General features: G+C 35.3%; 3 protein-coding genes across 3 annotated transcripts; 2 read left to right on the top strand and 1 right to left on the bottom strand.

Moving 5' to 3' along the window:
- Positions 1-332: 332 nt before the first annotated feature.
- Positions 333-1,643, bottom strand: LOC111378866. Its single transcript, XM_023002151.1, has 4 exons — positions 1,272-1,643; positions 1,149-1,165; positions 918-1,062; positions 333-860 (listed from the first exon to the last, which is right to left on the bottom strand). Exons 1-4 carry the CDS (start codon positions 1,641-1,643, stop codon positions 333-335), a joined length of 1,062 nt encoding a protein of 353 aa, XP_022857919.1.
- Positions 1,644-6,220: 4,577 nt separating this feature from the next.
- Positions 6,221-7,281, top strand: LOC111378865 (putative late blight resistance protein homolog R1A-3). Its single transcript, XM_023002150.1, has 2 exons — positions 6,221-6,317; positions 6,380-7,281. Exons 1-2 carry the CDS (start codon positions 6,221-6,223, stop codon positions 7,279-7,281), a joined length of 999 nt encoding a protein of 332 aa, XP_022857918.1.
- Positions 7,282-12,036: 4,755 nt separating this feature from the next.
- On the top strand, positions 12,037-13,420 carry LOC111378864 (putative late blight resistance protein homolog R1A-10). Its single transcript, XM_023002148.1, has 4 exons — positions 12,037-12,226; positions 12,323-12,405; positions 12,619-12,740; positions 12,919-13,420. The coding sequence occupies exons 1-4, from the start codon at positions 12,037-12,039 to the stop codon at positions 13,418-13,420; spliced, it is 897 nt and encodes a 298-aa protein (XP_022857916.1).
- The last annotated feature ends 5,478 nt before the right edge of the window (positions 13,421-18,898 follow it).

Genomic DNA, 18,898 nt, shown 5'->3' with positions numbered 1-18,898 from the left:
TGTAAACGCACAATCTCTCTAAAACAAAGATGAGCAATCTGAGTAGCATCAATTATCTTCTGGCAAGCTACAAAATGAGCCATCTTTGAAAATCTGTCAACCACAACAAGAATGGAATCCATCGCCCGTTGTGTACGAGGTAAGCCCAAGACAAAATCCATACTGACATCAAACCAAGGAGTTTCAAGTACGGGTAATGGTGTGTACAATCCAGCATTAGTAAGAGCCACTTTAGACCGTTGACACACATAACACCACTCCATATAATGCGCCACATCACTGCTCAACTTGGGCCAGTAATAATCAGAAGAGACCAATGCCAATGTCGTGTCTCACCCAAAATGTCCTTCTTTATAAAGTTCACTAATAATCTGTTGCCTTAGTGAACAATCTAGAATGCACAACTGCAATCCATGAAACAGGTAACCATTATGTAAAATAAAATCATGTCGATGGTTATCAGTTGCCTCCCGAATTATCTTCCCAAATGAAGGATCTGCAACATACATATCAGGAAATGCCTCAAATCGGACAATCATGGTGCTCATGGTGGTGAAGAGTAATGTGCGACGGCTCAATGAATCTGCTACTCGATTCAAACTCCTTGCTTGATGCCTTAGTGTGAAAGTAAACTCCTGCAAGTACGCCAACCACTTTGCATGTCGCCTACTCAGCTTGTGCTGACCATTGATGTACTTCAAGGCCTCATGATCAGTAACAAAGATGAACTCCCTCTGTACCAGGTAATGGCGCCAATGCTTCAGAGTCTGAACTATGGCATAGAACTCTAGGTCATAAGTGGAATAATTTTTCTTCAATCCCGATAGCTTCTCACTAAAGAAGGCTACTGAACGCCCCTCCTAACTCAGAACACCACCAATACCAACTCCAGACGCATCACAGTTTACCTCGAATACCTTTTCAAAATCGGGAAGTGCCAAGACTGGGGCCTCCATCATCTTGTACTTAACCAACCGAAAGCTAGCCTCTGTCTCCTCGATCAACTGAAAATCACGCCCTTTGAGGCACTCTGTGATAGGACCAATTAAGGTACTGAAGTTTCTGATGAACCGGCGATAGAAGGATGCCAATCCATGGAAACTCCTAACATCATGCAAAGTTTTTGGTTTGGGCTAATTCAAAACTACCTCAATTTTGGATTGATCTGCATGAACATCATCAGTAAATACAATAAAACCCAAAAAAGTTACAGAAGTTGTGAAGAAAGAACACTTATTCTGATTGATGAATAAGCACTCCGTCCTCATTACATTAAAGATAGCACGAAGATGATTAAAATGTGACTCCCATGTTGAACTATAAATAAGTATGTCGTCAAAATAGACTACCTCAAACTTCCCCATGAAAGGCCGTAAAACCTGATGCATAAACCTCATTAAAGTGCTGGATACATTGGATAGTCCAAAGGGCATGACCATCCACTCGTACAATCCATGATGTGTCTTGAACGCGGTCTTCCACTCATCTCCAGGCCTGATTCTGATCTGGTGGTATCCACTTTTAAGGTCAATTTTTGAGAAAACCTTAGAACCGGACAATTGATCCAACATGTCGTCCAGGCGAGGAAGTGGAAACCTGTACTTCACTGTAATCCTGTTAATTACCCTGCTGTCAACGCACATATGCCACTACCCATCTTTCTTCGGCACTAGTAGAGCAGGAACTACACAAGGACTCATACTCTTACGAATGTAGCCCCTTTCCAATAATTCTACCACCTGTCGCTGCAACTCTTCAGCTTCCTTGGGACTGAGGTGATATGCTGGTCGGTTTGGTAGACTCGACCCCGAAATAAGGTCGATCTAATGTTGAATATCCCTCATAGGTGGTAATCCTGGAGGAAGATCCTCCGGCATCAAGTCAGAAAACTCCATCAGTAGTTGCTACACTTTTGCTGGTAATTCCGAATCCACATTCGCTGCACTATTTTCACGAGGCATTAAAGCATAAACTATTATTTCATGCCCAACCTCAACCAAGAACCTGGACATAGAAAGTAGATTGGTGTTATTAACTACCAGGGTAGGGATGTTTTCTTCCCTGCGAGGTGCCAAAACAATTTTCTTTCCTTTGATGCTAAGAGAATAAGTATTCTTCTACCCATCATGGATAACACTGTGATCATACTGCCAAGGTCGTCCCAACAAAACATGACACGCATCCGTTGATACCACATCACACCAAGCATTATCAAAATATTTTTTTCCAATCGAAAAAGACACTATGCACCGTTTTTCTAAAGTTACCTCACTGCCTTTATTCAGCCAAGACAACTTGTATGGTTTGGGATGACGATCCATCTTCAGTTGTAGTTGTTCGATAGCCTTCTCAGACACTACATTCTCACAACTATCACTATCAATTATCAGCTTGTAGACTTTATCAGCAAGTGTGCAGATTGTGTGGAAAATGTTGGTCCTCAACCAATCATCCCCTGAATCGCCCTTGGGAGTCAGCAAGCTCTTTCGAACGACCAGGGTCTCCTGACCATCTCCATATAGCACATCCTCATCTTCACCATCATCATACACGGGCTCCCCAACTTCCTCGAACTCCTCTATCATATCCTCCTCAATCAGAAGATTTTTATTCTTCTGACCAATAGGCTTCCTGCAATCAGTCGTCCTATGCCCCTGTTCACCATATCTAAAACACTTAGTGCTTGAGCTGGAATTGTCCCGCCATGGCTGATAAGCAGGACGAGATTCTTGAGGGCGAACTGGCTGACTTCCTTCACCTCTGACCACTGGCCTCTTACTCTGTTGTTTCTCCACTGCAAGTGCCCACTGATATGCTTCAGAAACTATCCACAATGAATGAAGGCTGAGAACATCCTGCAGGGGCTGCCTTAATCCCTCCAAATATCGTGCTACCATGTGTTCCTCCGTCTCAGATAAATCATTCCGAGCCACCAGCTAATAGAATTCCTAGTATAATCATTGACTGATCTTGTGCATTGCCTTAGTGAATAGAGCCTCTGAAACAAGGTTTGAGAATAGCCAAAAGGGAGGAAGTGCCCTTTCATCTTCTTCTTCATCTTCTCCCAGTCAGTAATTTTGGATTTTCCCTCTCGCTCCCGTGAACGCTTCAACTCGATGCAAATGCTTTACCTTTGAGTTTGATGGTGACCAGTTTCACTTTGAAATGATCTGGAACCTCCTTATATTCAAAAATTTGTTCCACTTCATTCAGCCAATCAATAAATCCTTCTCCCAGCTACGTACCAGAAAAGTCGGGCAGATCCACTCTAAACCCGAGATCCACATGATGATCCTCCCATCCACGATGCTCCCAAACTCGAGCACGATGGTGATATGGGTTTTCAAAACTGGTATCAGAATCGTGACCCTCCACATCATGATTACCGAACTCCTACTCCGCCAAACGTTGTGTTAACTACGCAACTTGTCTCTGCAAATCTACAATTATCACATCCTGAATATTACGATCACAGTGCAGGACTTCCTCAATCGGAACCTGCCCTCGACAACCATGTCCATGAACCATTATAACTGATGGAATTTATCTCCCAAGAAGATGCTGACGCTCTGATACCAACTAACGTCGGGTAGGATAGTGATTATCCTATTGGCTTATTGTAGCAGATGATTCGCAAGAAAAGAACAACAGAAAATGCCCAAAAACTAGAGAAAATACTCTGAAATCAACTCAATATTATTAATCATGCAGAATCACCAAAATTAACCCACAAGCCTAGTTAAATAGCTGTGAAATACGAAATTATGGGAAAATTATCAAAAATGGCAAAATCTCGAAATTATACTAGAATAAAATATTAAGTAAAAGTAGGTTGCCAAAACTTTGGCTCAATTCGAGTTTTCTAACATATGGAAAAAAAGGAAACGAAATATTACCATAAATAGCAAAAAATAACTTAAAATTGAATTTTGGAAAGGAAAACAGCAGATTTTGGGCTTGAAATTGATGCCCACTAAGCATAGCTAGGTGTCCACGACATGCGCACCAAAGAGGGCTTTCCAGATTGGGGTCATAATAGCGATTCCGATAACCATAGCCAAAGTTATGGCCAAATTACCAAAGGCGCATCAAATTCCCACAATTAAGGAAATAATTAGATTTACTTTTCATCTTTGCGCCGATCTGCCATCTCTTGGTATCTCAATGCCATCATCATGCTATCTAACAAATCAGCATCACTCGACTCGGATCCTCCTGCATCAATACCCCTCTATAAGAACCTTACCCCCATTATTTTGGTAATATTTTCATCAGCCTCGGGCAACTTTTGCAACCGTCACGTTTAGATTTTTTCTTCAAAAGTCATTAAATGTAATACCTTAATTTAGTAATAAAAAAAAAGTAAAGAAAAAGAAAAGTCAACATTGTCAAGCAAAAAAAAATGAAAAGCAAAGAAAAATGGAAAAGTGAGGCGGTGGTTTTAAATATTGATCACTCCATTTCATCCTAATCCTATTTATATATAAGTCCATTGACATACAAAAACATATATATACACAGAGAAATCGAGATGTAGAGAGAAAAGGAAGGGAAGAGGGGAGAGGAAGGGGGGAAAGTTTGCCTACGTCGTTAGAAAATAAGTGGTCCATATTATTAGGCTTGAATTCCTCAATTTTGAAAGGTAAGTAAAAGTTACTTATAGTAAAGTTATGTTTAATTTTATAGTTGTTAGATTAAATTCAATTTTATTGCAGCGGCTTAGTATAATAAACTATGAAATTGAGTTAAATGAAAGAAGAACTAGTTTTAGTGATTAAATAGACTTTAGAATCGCTTAAACGTGAAATGATTAAGTTTGGGTATTGCCTATTTAATTATTAAAATTACTTAAAATAATTAATTTTTGATTTAAAAATTATATCATATTTCAGGTGGCGATTCGAATATCGACACAGCTTACCAACCAAGTTGATTTTGCATACATAGTTCTGTGAGTGAAAAAAACTTAAATATTTTTAAAGTATTTATAAATAAGTATATTATTAAAGTAAGTGTAATTATATGTAATTATGTGTTCGAATTATATGGTTATTATGAAAATTTCTTTTATTATGATACATGTGGAATCTCAAAGATTATTTATGGCACATTTGTGATTTGGTATGTGAGACATGTGATATTAAGATTTATTTGGTATGTGAGACATATAATATTGAGATCTAACAGAAAAGTATCCATGATTATATACTTCTTCTAGTTCATAGAGGGGTCTTGGCCATATTTTATCCTACACAGAGGGGTCTTGACCTGACATTAGTCTTGATCATGTACATATAGTTCACAGAGGGGCCTTGGCCATGTTGTAAAATTGATTATTAGAGGTCTTGAGACCAGCTTTCATTCATGGAGGGGACCAAAGGCCTGTGGCGAAAGTTTTAGCCTAAGGGGCAGATTATAGATTTTAGTCGGAGAGTGCATTTTTTGTGGATTTTTCCAGTATATTTGATGTGATGAGATTATAGTATGATTACCAACTTATGTTTATATCATGATTTGAGCTATTTTATGACGTTATGTGGATGTCTAAATTTTTTGCTATAATTATATGATGTTATCTAGCGAATTATTCAATGATATGAACTCGATTTTCGATAAAAATATAAAAATGAAAAAGTATAATTATTTTTGAACTTCTATTCTCACTAAGCTATCGACTCATAATTTTTCTGCAATTTTTCCTACAGGTAGCAATTGATTCTTCTTAGCTGGAAGAGTCTAATGACTTCAGAATGAGAGCCACACGACATGTTGAGTGTTATAACTCATATTGATGAAGCATGAAGTAGATATTTTGGGCCCATCGCATTATTTTACATAAACATTTGATTTTGTCCCATATTTTATAGTAACTCATAGTTAGCCTTGATGGTAGATCTGGCATCTAGTCAGTATTTACCATCGGCGTACATCACATTTCGGGTCCATAGGGTGATTCAAGACGGGTCGTGTCATTAAAAATTGCTTAAAAATTGGTAAGAATCTTACCCCACACAAGGGCAATTTTGGTAATATATTTATCGGCCTTAATCAACTGTTGCAGCTTTTGCTTAAAAGTCATAAAAAATTGCTGGAAAACTTGGGATAAGAATTTGTAATAGCCAGTGAATGCTTATCAATTTCAAGTGAAAGCACAATGCTTCTTGACTTTCAAATCTTTGCTTGAACAATTTTTGGGCATTATAAGCCTGATAGATCGAAGATGGCTCATGCTGCTGTTGTTTCTCTTATGAACATTCTTGATGGGATCCTCAACCCCTGTCGAAATTCATATTTAAACCTCGATGAAAAGATATTCTGTATTTCAATAGATGAAAGAGACAAAATGGATCTTTATTTGCAAAGCTGAGTTTATTACTAGATTTCCTTAAAAAATCTACCCAGAGACATAGCAGCGAAGAAGCGAAATTACTGGAGATAAAAATCATAGACGTGGCTTATCATGCGGAGGATGTAATTGAACTCCGCACATCCTATCATTTTCTTTCAGAAACTCAGAGTCCTTCAAGAAAAATACTCTCCAAGCTCTCCAGAAAGAGACCTTCTAGTGATCTTTCTATAAAATTGCAGAAAATAATAGGAGAAATCGATTCCATCATGGAAGAGATGGCGAAGGTTGATTATGGGGACGGTGAACATAGTATGCAACCAAGGACTTCTTTGCCATCAAAATTTGCTCCTTGTGGCCAGACCACCATGGTGGGATTTGATGAAGATTTGAAGCAGATAGAGGATCGACTCTGCGTTGAACAACAATCTAAGCTCCAAATCATTCCCATTGTTAGGATGGAAGAAAGTGGTAAGACCACTCTAGATGTGAATGTTTATGATGATTCATTTGTGACATATCACTTTGATATTCATGCTTGGGTAACATTATCCCAACACTATAGTGTACGGGAAGTTCTTCTAGGCTTTCCAAATGATATTGTTGTTCTTACTCATGAAAATCGTCAAGAGTCTAATGAGAAATTAGCTAAACATCTATACAAAAGTCTAAAGCGTAAGAGATATCTAATCGTAGTGGATGATATTTGGAGTATCGAGGCTTGGGATGAAATAAAAATATTATTTCCAAACGATAACAATGGAAGTCGAATCATATTCACAACCAGGCTAATAAATGTGGCTAATTATGCCAACTCTTTTAACACCCATCACCAGATGCGACTTCTTAACGAGGAACAAAGTTGGAATTTGTTTCTTGAAAAGGTGTTTGGACAAGAAAATTGCCTTCCTAAATTGGAAATTATTGGTCAGTAGATTGCAAAAAATTGTCATGGACTTCCTCTGTCAATTGTGGTAATTGGTGGACTCTTTGTTGAAATTTTGCTGAAAATTTTGTACTATTTGGTGAATGGAAAATTAAGCCAAATTTAAATAACTTAAATACGTGAATGATTGGAAAAGTGCGTAGAATATTATGGAATATTCTAGAAATTATTTAACTGAAAATGTGTCTTTCTATATGAAAGATTATGACTTTTGGTATTATCATTTTCCAAAAAACGTGTCTCTTTAAATATAGAAACTAATTCCAATAGTTTTGTCTCTTCCATAGGTTGTGTCTTTTGAGACAAACCTTTTCAACATCTATATATTAACCCCATATGTTTGGATTTAATCATTTAGGAATTTCAATTCATTCCATGATTCCATATTATTCATTTCATGTCAAGTTAATTAAAATACTTTGTAGAAATGATTATGTCTTGCATCAAAGTCATGTTTATGGTAGAGAGGGAAATCCTTTCGAGTTCGCTGGTCAAAATCATTTGGTGTGCTCCTATGACTTGATGTGATCATTGTATCTTGGGAGATAATTGCTGGAAAACCGTTAGCACCAATGCGAGGTAAATTCATTTTAAGGACCAAGTGTCAAACATTTGCCTCGACCAAAAATTCGTCACTTGCATCTTTCTTCCTTTATTTTCTGATTTCTCTTAATTATGGTTTGATTTTAGAAACTAATTAACATTTACATGTTTGTTCTGCGAGGTTGATTCAAAAAATAACTTGCTTTCGTTCATGAATCGAAAGAAATGAATCCATATTCATGCATTCAGATTCGGTAACTATTATTGTTTTGCTGCTCAAATTCTATTTTTGTAAGTCTAAATTACGTTTCAATTTCACGCAAATAAACGATATGCTTTTGTGAATATGATATGCACATAATCAGTGTATTCCCCAACAATCTCAAGATGAAGTTTGTGTTCGTTTTCATTGTATATTCTGTTTCAAATCTGCCAACCATACTACTCACTTAAAGGAACAAATTGGGTTCTATTCAAAAACTGCAATTTGAAATTCTGCTATATTTTATCATAAAACGGAAATCAAATCCGAACTGGTGCGTACATGGGAACCCAATATTACGTGAAAATACGAATGGAGACGTTTGAAGATAACTGTAATTATAGAGTTTCCTTCATCTTGGCATATGCATTTTTCCTTAAACATGTGCAGATTTCTGCATGCATCTGGTAATATATTTCTTGAAAATATTTGGAAAGACAGATGGCATGTGTGACTATAAATATTTGGAAAGACAGATGGCTTGTGTGACTATAATTAAATGCACATGTTGCTATAATTTGAACCAATGGAATTACACTTGACATTCTGCCATACTTTGAACATTTTAGTTTGTGAAATTTTTCTACTAGCCTCGAAAAATATGATGTTTCTATACAATGTCCATGTTGGGAACTTGTGAGTGACCATTTTCTTCTATGTGAGATTGCAATATCTCTTATGATATGGAAGTGAACATTCCTATAAATGGAATAAATTTATACAATGGATGTATAAATGTTTGGAATATAAGTTGTTATTCCTTCACTTTGGTCATGATGAATTGGATATTGTTATAACCAACTCGAGTACAATAATGAATGGATGGAAATAAGGAAATTATTCCTAACCATTGGGCATATAAGGATGCCAATTATTTGATAAAAGTATATGAACTTTCATGACGATTCCTTTGATTAGAATACGATACTGACATGGTAAATTAGTTGGTTAAAATTTCAAATCTTATTGAAATTATACTAACTTTGACTATGATGATAGCCTAAATTAATTTGATAAAATTAAGTGAGATGATTTAAATGGATATCATTATTTAGTAATGAGAATTATGACACTTAATTATTTGAAATTGTAGAAAATTGTGTAGAATATTATGAAATATTATGAATTATTCTACGATCAATTTAGAAGAAAATGTGCGTCCTTTCATATGAAAAATCATGACTTTTGATATAATTATTTTTCAATGGGTGTATCTCTTCATAGAGATTAATCCAAGAGGTGTGTCCTTTTATAGGATTGTGTCTTTTAAGAACACAACTTTTCAACCGATGGTTAAATGAAACTATCATGTGAAATGTCACAAATGTGATAAGTTGCATATGTTTGAAGAAGTTGCAATGCTTAGCCCTCTTTATTGTTGAATTTGACTTCAATCATGAAACCAATTAAGTTGGTATATTTTTTGAAAGCATTATTGGTCCATGTAATGGCCTTGATTTAATTTGGATGATCAAAATTAATTAGATTGAAGTACGTTCTGTGCAAGTTGACGACCACTACTTTGAAAGTACATGGACTTTTACAAAGCACTCGATACGGATATTATGAATTGAACTATGAAAGAGTTGATGAACTCTAAGTTCAAGAATAACCTAAGAATGTGGGGAGTTAAATTTAATGCTTGGGAACTTGAAATGGAAAGTTCAAAACTTGTGGATGCAATATTACTAGATTGCATATGTATTCTTAATTGAGAAATTATGGGGGTAAGTTAGTTTAATAGTTACGTTTGCTTCTATCTTGTAATCACAAAATGATATCTATCAAGGTGGAAAGATAGAAAACCCTTATACTAATTATAAGGACGATATATACTAAGTTTAAAATGGATGAAATGGGTTGTAAAGCCGATTATGGCGTTTGTTTAGACATGCAAAAACAATTGGAATATATGAAGAGTACTCATAAGGTTCAAATGCATGGTAATGTTTCAATGATGATATTGAATACCCATAATTCTGAAATCCACTAGTAAAAGTGATTGACTAGTATAGCGTTTGATAGAAATCCTCCAACTGTGTTTGGAAATTGATAAAGCTTTAGATAAAACTATAATGAGGCATACAGCTTTATGAGAGGATTTCTTGGTGGCGACAATTTGTATCTATCAAATGAATTGATCATTGGCTGGCAATATTTGATAAGCTACTAAGTCACATGTAATGTTAGGTCTAGACGTATAAGTCATAGACATAATACCATTAAGCAGATGATCTCAGTAGTATAAACTCGTGGTACCTTTAAGAGATTTATCGAGAGATTAAGTATACTGCTTATTGAAAGGAATGAGATTGAAGCCTACTATGTTAGAGTCCTTGTAATGGTAACCCTACCTTGTTGACTGGAGATCCCAATATCTTGGTTCAAAGGGACAACTAAGTTATAAGGATTCCATGAAACACTAAGGAAAATAATTTCCTAACTCATTCCTATGATATTTAAGTGGCTTCTGCGGAGTTGCAAGAGGTTAAGATAATCTTTTAATGATTTCTATATCTTGATTAAGTCAAGTGGAGTAGGACAGAATACTCTTAATAGGAGGTCACCTATGTGAGTGTAAAGTGGGACCGCTTCAATAAGAATTGTTCAATGCTTAAATTCTCTAAACACTCGCAGAACAAAGAAGGGTTCAGGGCCAAAATGAACCAAGTCATGAAAACCATGAACGGTTTAGGGAAGACATTGTATGAGTATCGTTGTATTGGCTTACACTATAGGCTGAATGGTTCAAGATATCACGTTCATCAATTAGCCGAGTAAGTCCGATGATATTTCACTAAGGGAGGTTCAAGGCCAGAAGCTACCATCCTTGATGCAGAATTTTTTCGCTCTCTTTAATAGTGTCTGGATAGATATTTGCATTAATTTTCATTCATGTGGGGAATTGGTGGAATTTTACTGAAAATTTTGTATTATTTGCTGAATGGAAAATTAAGCCAAATTTAAATCACTTAAATGCGTGAATGATTAGAAAAGTGTATAGAATATTATGGAATATTCTAGAAATTATTTGGCTGAAAATGTGTCTTTCTATATGAAAGATTATGACTTTTGACATTATCATTTTTCAAGAGACGTGTCTCTTTAAATATAGAGACTAATTCCAATAGTTGTGTCTCTTCTATAGGTTGTGTCTTTTGAGACAAATCTTTTCAACATCTATATATTGACCCCATATGTTTGGATTTAATCATTTAGAAATTTCAATTCATTCCATAATTCCATATTATTCATTTCATGTCAAGTTACTTAAAATACTTTGTAGAAATGATTATGTCTTGCATCAAAGTCATGTTTATGATAGAGAGGGAATTCCTTTCGAGTTCGCTGGTCGAAGTCATTTGGAGTGCTCCTATGGTTTGACGTTGTCGTTGTATCTTGACAAATGATTGCTAGAAAACCGTTAGCACCGATGCAGGGCAAATTCATCTTAAGAATCAAATGTCAAACACTTGCCTCGATCAAAATTTTATCACTTGCATTTTTCCTCCTTCATTTTCTAATTTCTCTTAATTATGGTTTGATTCAAAAACTGATTAAGATTATTTACATGTTTGTTCTGTGATGCTTGATTCAAAGAATAACTTACTTTCATTTAAGAATCGAAAGAGATGAATCCATATTCATGCATTCCAATTCGGTAAATATTATTGTTTTGCTTCTCAAATTCTATTTCGGTAAGTCGAAAATACGTTTCGATTTCACGCAAATAAACGGTATGCTTTTGTGAATATAATATGCACATAATCGGTGTATTTCCCAACACTCCTCTCAAAGGAAAATAAAATACAAGACTACTGGGAGCATGTTGCAAAAAATTTAAAATCAATTGTGATAGAAAATGACGACCGGTGCTCAAAAATATTAACTTTAAGTTATGACCACTTGCCTCATCATTTGAAAGCGTGTTTCCTTTACATGGGAGCTTTTCCGGAAGACTATGAGGTTCGTGTCTGTAAACTCATCCAGTTATGGGTTGCTGAGGGATTTTTAAAGCTACATGATTTCGAAGTCTTGGAAGAGGTTGCAGAGGAGTATCTTGCAGATCTTATTAATAGAAATCTTATTTTGGCCCACAAGAAAGGGTCTAACGGGAAAGTTAAAACATGTAACTTGCATGATCTTTTGAGAGAGCTTTGCATTAGAATCGGTTAGAAGGAGAAATTTCTTTATATCAAGAACATTAAATCAAATGCCCTTTAAGTCAACACAATTCAGCAGCGCCGCCTGAGTATTAATCCAAATGTTGTAAAAGATAATGAAGATATAGTTTCATTGAGGACATTCGTGAGACATGCAATCAATTTCAGGTGCCCATTCACTTTTACTTATCGGTTCATATCCTATTGAATCCGAAAATCATTGTTGTTTTCGAATGTTGAGGGTATTGGAAATGGCTGAAACGAAGCTTCTTTGGTTCCCTGAAGAAATATTGAATCTAATTAACTTGAGATACCTTGCTATGAGCTGCGAAGATGATTTTCCTAAATCTATTTCCAGACTCCGGAATCTAGAGACATTAATTGTTTACTCGCCGCAACATCAATTGCCCAACATAGCGTGGGAACTAGGGAATATGCGACAGTTAAGGCATCTCAAGTTGGTTTGAATTTTCCTGCCCTGTTCTCAGTTTCAAACTGTCCTAGAAAACCTCAGGACAATTTCGGCAGTAGCAAATTTTAAATGTATAGATATGATCGTCCGTAATATTCCAAATCTGAAGAAATTGGGAATTTATTTGGGAGGTAATAATAAGGATACAATTCTGAGCTGATACAACTCTCTCAGCAATCTTTGCAGTTTCAGTAAACTCGAAAATTTAAAATTGGGCTTTCAATCTCCGTCAGACTTCACCTCCCTGCGGAACATTAATTTACCTCCAAGTCTCAAAAAGATATCTTTGAATGGTTGTAGAATTCCTTGGGAGTTTTTTTCGATTTTCAATTCGGTGCCCAATCTAGAAGTGCTGAAGTTACATTATGCCTTCATAGGCCCAGAGTGGGTACCAACTGAAGGGGAACTTCCCAAACTAAAATTCCTGCAAATTTGGGGGACCAATTTGGTTTACTGGAGAGCTGAAGATAACCATTTTCCAAGCCTTGAGCACCTAGTCCTTAGGAATTGCTCGAAACTTGTAGAAATCCCATCTAGTATTGGAGAAATTCCAAGCCTTGAAACAATTGAGATGGATGACTCTAGTCCATCAGCGGTGGATTCGGCATGTCAGATACTGGAGGAGCAACTGAACCAGGGAAATGACTGCCTTCAACTTGTTGTCTATCCACGCAGATCCGAATTCTAAAGGTAAATCCACTTTGCTTCCTGATTTTACATATATCAATGTAAAAATTGATCAACAAAGACAAGCGAAAAATTTATCAGCTCGAGACAACTTCATATGGTTGATCGATCAGACAAGCGAACATTTGATAAGTCCAATGTTATTTTGTTTTCCAGTTTTTCATTTATTTTTTTCTAATGCAACGGGACTGAGATAGGGGCATTGAAATAAAAATAAATAAAACTTTTCCTTGTCTCCAATTCAGTACTCCCTAAGACCCTAACTCATATGAACTCTTGGTTTCTAATATTCTTCTACATCACAAGTGATTTCTTATTTGAAATTCTATAGCTTACTGGGATTTTAGTTCTTTCAATTAAATATGAATAAAATATTTCCTGAGCAATAAACAATCCAAATTGTAACTTTGTATTACAGACATCGGTTGAGTGATGAAAATCCATCCTCAGACCATTTTACTAACTTTATTTTGGTGTTGTTTCTTTCAATGTAGCATTACAGGCAGAACTTGGGGAGGTATCTTAATTGTCAAGTTTTTATCCAAAAATCATGGGATTATGCAAATAAATGTTTGATTTTGGTTACTTTTACGATTGTTTTGTCTGTTGTATGATGATATTGAGAATGTATTATTTCAAAGAGGTTTGTAGTTACTTGATTGTATTATGTTGTATAAGTTTATTGGATGGTTGAATTCGTATGGATATTTTTCTCAAGATATCTCTTTCATCTTTATTACATTATTGTTTGAAAAACTCAATATTTTGCTCTTGCTATGGCATCCATATCATATTATTCCTTTGCTTATGCTTCTTATTTACAACTATGATTCAAATAAGACATTGATCTGGGTGAAAAGGGATTAGTTGAGGCTGAAAGTTGAAGATTAGCTTCAAACGTTAAAGATCAAATTCAGTGGTAACATTGACATGTATTACAAGAAGTTGTCTAACTGTTGTGTTTGGAGGAAACTAAATAACGAGCAATTCTTCTTACAGGCTATAGCTTAATTTATGCTGAATTGTAACTGTTACGCTCCAATTGCTAGCTTTTGCTGCTGACCAGATTAAATGAGTGCTCGGAATTGATGCTTCATGTTTGGATCATGTAGAACCCCAAATAACTCTAGACACCTTAGTAGCACTAAGACATGAATATTGGATGACTAAAGTATACTTCAGATTTTTAGTCTCATTTGAGACCCATTTTCGACATAGGAAACATTCGATTTAGAAAATGATATCTAAATAAAAGTTGTAGCTCTTTGAGTTAGCTTTCCAACGCACTTTGAATTACCTCAATCGGATATCGGGAGAAGAAGTTATGATAGAAATATTGAAGGCTATGCAGTGTCAACCGGACTACAACCGGTCGACCGAAACTGCCTGAAATGAAAATTCTCGTTTTTCTCTAGAATTTAAATATTTATTTTCATCAATTATTTTCCCCAAGGGCCACCCACATTTTTGGCAATAAAAACCCCACTAAATTGATGCATTTAACCTCAAACTTAAATGGCACCTATGTTTTCTCTCTTAAATGAAATTTGACCCTTCATTAGCTTTAAGTTATGGGATATTTACCTATAAATAGAGATCTCATTTCACTCATTTTTTTCTCACACCAAAAGCAAGAGCTTTTACATACTAAAGAAAGAGTTTCCAAGAGAGAGGGAGGAAAATTATTTTTCCTAAAAGTTTAAGAAGTGTTTTCAAGCATTTTTCATAGAAGTTTTGGGTGCATCAAGGAGTGTTTTCAAGCATCAATTTTCAACGGTTTTCAAACATCCAAGGAGTGCATTTCTTTCAACGTCCAAGTTTCATCGAAATTTTCAATCCAAGTTTTCAAATTTTCAAAAGCATCAATCAAGATAGGTAGAGGTGCAATGTATTTAATCGTGTTAAGTTATAAGTTTCGATTCATGTTAATGTTTGTATGTCAATTGGTACTCCAGTACGGCATATCCCTCTATGTTAATGGTTGTATGTCAAATGATACTCCGGTACGACATACCCCTCTATGTTGAAGAAATGTTCGTATGTCAAATGGTGCCCTCGGGTACGGCATACCCCTTCATGTCAAATAGTGCCTCCGGGTACGGCATGTATGAAAAGTTATAAAGTTAATGTTTTGAAATGTATAGCTTGATCACGAATGCACCTATGACACCTATTGAGTTTTTCAACTCACGGGTTTAATCACATCTCTACAGATTGAAGGAATTCTACCTCGGGCATGGATGGAGGAGAAGATGGAGAGTGATGCAACGAGACCATGGAAATCCGGTGAATAAGTGATTTGGATTTATTTTTATGAAATGTTTTCCAATATTATTTCTTTAAAGTTTTGAATAACGCAGAATGCGAGAACAAGTTATGTTTTCTTCAAATAAATTACATTTTGTTGTTTTGAAAAATGATTCAGTGTTTTTGTTTAAAGTATTTGAAGTATTGTTATTTAAATTATTATCCGAAGATGTAAGCTTCCGCTAAAACATATACACTTGTTACTAAACCACCGGTTAAGCTAAGTAAAGTAAGTAGCATTCCGGTCCACTGGGGGTCGGGGCGTTACAGATCATTTACTACTAAGGCTATTCAGTTCTATTTCCTTTTCCATTTCCATTGCTTAAAACGCAGAAATAAACTTTAAAAGTTATGTAGTGGTCTACGAGTAGCATATTGAAATAAGTTGAAAGCCAATCATTCCTAAGAGCACCATGAAGAGACTCTTTCAAAGTAAAACATTTTATTTTAAAGAGCCAATTCTTAAAATTATGTTTCAACATGATCTTGAATTTATCTTATTAAAATCGAAATTTATTTCTTGACGGTGTTTGGGAAAGCAAATTGCCCTCCTGAGAATAGATTCTGGGGTGGGATTTCAATTTTGAATATTTTCAAAAGAACAACTGAAAAATATTATAGTTTGAATAGTAAAGGAAATTGAGTTGTTTCACCACTCTAGAAAGTCGTCCCATAAATAAGATGTGACTTGGTCTAACCATAGTGCCCAAATAATTTCAAACCGTGTGTGATCCAAACATGAAGTTTCCTATGAAGCAATGCAATTGACTTCTTGTAGACATACGAATTCGGCAACTGTATATACAAGTTGGAATATAAGTGGATATCATTAAGAAAGAGATGCATATGAGACATGTGGTACCAAAAATGTTGTAAATAATTCCCGATCAATTTCTTTAACTAGAATGTTTGAAAGAGATAAACACAAAGTATTAATCTTGAAACGCATTAGTTCAGATTCCCCTTTCTTTTGCCTTTCGTTCCTTTATAATGGTTGGTGGACATGAGTTTGTCACTATAGTCACACCAAGCTACAATGTTGCAACCTCGGGCCATGTGCCAACGCATGTAAAAAGGTACCTAATTGGTTGGATAATTCGATGGCAATGGGTCATGATAGCACCTAAGCCTTAGACCTACACCCTGGGCCAACGCCTTAGATCAGCTCATTGTGAGGATTTGTTGATAGGGGCAATGTTGCAATCAAAGGGGTATGCCTTCTTTCGTACCATGATGATGTTTTTACGTGACGTCTCCAATATTCCAACCAAGACTTTTGACACAATTGAAGATATTGAGCAAACTCACTTAGTTGTCCAGTCTAGATCCATTAATGGTAAAGCTCTTCTTGTCCAAGCCAATGTAGACCTTGTCTAACGTGGCCTGTAGGTTCAGATCACCTATCCGAATGGACCATAAACTATGACACATAAGAGCTCATAATAATTTGGGATATAATTATTTGCACGGGACTAAGCAAGATAGAAAAATGAGGTTGGAAAAACATGCTTGGTTTATATTCTTAGTTCTTATAATTGTCTCAAATCGCTAAATGCTCATGAAGGCAAATAAATACCCAAGAATTAACATATTATCTTATTTAGCCCCTGTTTGATAATCATTATTTGAAAACATTTTTTTTTCCTACACATTCATTTTAAACCACACATTTACACAATAAAATATTTTGCACAAAAATCCGAACTTTTTCTTACTTTTTAACTACACAATCTCTTAAAAATCACTATTCAAAACATTGTTTTCTCAAATAATGACTATCAAATAGGGTCTTATGGTCAACATAAAAGTATAAGCAAACCTAATACATCATTTTCTCATAGAATAGCAAAAGCAAGTTTGACTAATTGCAATCTTACTATAGCTAATTAGTTATTCGGAGATATTCTTCGGTGAATCGCAACAAGATTGAAGATTTGATATTTTCATTATTACAAGAAAAAAACATATGAAGAGAAACTACTACAATATTTTTTATGATTTAATTATTTAAGTTTTTGGATTAAAGAAATTACTATTGCCTCTTTTATGTAAAAGAGAGGAATTGCTACTGTTTCTGTAACTTTCTTATTTATTCAATATTTTTTAACTTATGATATACTTGAATTTTTGTTTGTAACAAAATTTACACTTCACCTTTCTGATTATAAATTATATATTTTAGTCACATTCCTTGATTTTTCCTTGAGCAACTAGCAACTACCAGGAAAATGAGAGGTAGGTGCGTTTGATTTTTATTTCTGGTCAAGGAGTTCACATTCGAGGACTTGCATTTTTTCGGGAAATTTTTTTAGAAGAATCTGTAAAGACCCCGTCGATCAGAATAATGCTTCCTTGATGCTTTCACTATTCATTTCTTTGCTTGAGTGATTTTTTGGCCTTGTGAGATTCTGAGAGATTGGAGATGGCTCATGTTGCTATTGTTTCTCTTATGCACGCTCTTGTGCAGATCCACCAACATTCAAATCCACATTGGAATCCTTATGAGCAGTAAGAAATTGATTGTCTTTTTAAAAAACTCAGCTTTTTACTAGATTTTCTTGAAGAATATTCCCAAAATAGCAGCTGTAGCGATTTTTCCCCTCTTCAATGCTTGATCAATTCAGATTTACAGAATTAGAAAACAAGACACAGACTTGGCATAACATAAATCCAGCAAAGAATTAGATTTTGACACAAGAATTTGATGTTTTTTTTTTTTTGGAGACAAATTTCTTCAACCACTGCAGGGAATTTTTCCCCCAGTATTTAACAGAATAGTACACAGTGTTTATTTGCACAAAACACTAGCACTCATCACTCAAAAACGAGACACTACCAGAAAACTCTCAGAAAGTTACAAAGATGTGTTGCAGAGACTTTTTCTCTCACTATCTTTCTTTCTCTAACTACGGAATGTGACTCCCCCCTTACTCTCACATTTCACTCTTGCATTCTATTTATAGACCTAGATCACAGAGATATACTAGAAGTGTATGTATACATCAGTTATAACTACTACAAGTTTACAAGTAACAGTCTCATGGATTCTAACTAATTGTAACCCACTTAACTGATTTCCTAACTATAGTGTTCAACAACCGAATCAAGAATCAACTTATTCTTTACAATCTCCACCTTTGAGTCTTGATGAGTATTGTTAAACTAAGATTGA

Source organism: Olea europaea, unplaced genomic scaffold (assembly GCF_002742605.1).
Source record: "Olea europaea var. sylvestris unplaced genomic scaffold, O_europaea_v1 scaffold1888, whole genome shotgun sequence".
NCBI classification, from domain to species: domain Eukaryota; kingdom Viridiplantae; phylum Streptophyta; class Magnoliopsida; order Lamiales; family Oleaceae; genus Olea; species Olea europaea.
The sequence above is the reverse complement of the archived record's forward strand: the minus strand, read 5'-3'. Positions and strand labels throughout refer to the sequence as shown.

Coding starts and splice junctions, on each gene's coding strand:
- LOC111378865 (XM_023002150.1), top strand. CDS start 6,221: ATGGCTCATGCTGCTGTTGTTTCTCTTATGAACATTCTTGATGGGATC. Junction 6,318..6,379: donor CCTCGATGAAAAGATATTCT/GTATTTCAATAG, acceptor GTTTATTACTAG/ATTTCCTTAAAAAATCTACC.
- LOC111378864 (XM_023002148.1), top strand. CDS start 12,037: ATGGGAGCTTTTCCGGAAGACTATGAGGTTCGTGTCTGTAAACTCATC. Junction 12,227..12,322: donor TAACGGGAAAGTTAAAACAT/GTAACTTGCATG, acceptor ATGCCCTTTAAG/TCAACACAATTCAGCAGCGC. Junction 12,741..12,918: donor GGTTTGAATTTTCCTGCCCT/GTTCTCAGTTTC, acceptor CAATCTTTGCAG/TTTCAGTAAACTCGAAAATT.
- LOC111378866 (XM_023002151.1), bottom strand. CDS start 1,643: ATGTGCGTTGACAGCAGGGTAATTAACAGGATTACAGTGAAGTACAGG. Junction 861..917: donor CACTTCCCGATTTTGAAAAG/GTATTCGAGGTA, acceptor GTTCTGAGTTAG/GAGGGGCGTTCAGTAGCCTT.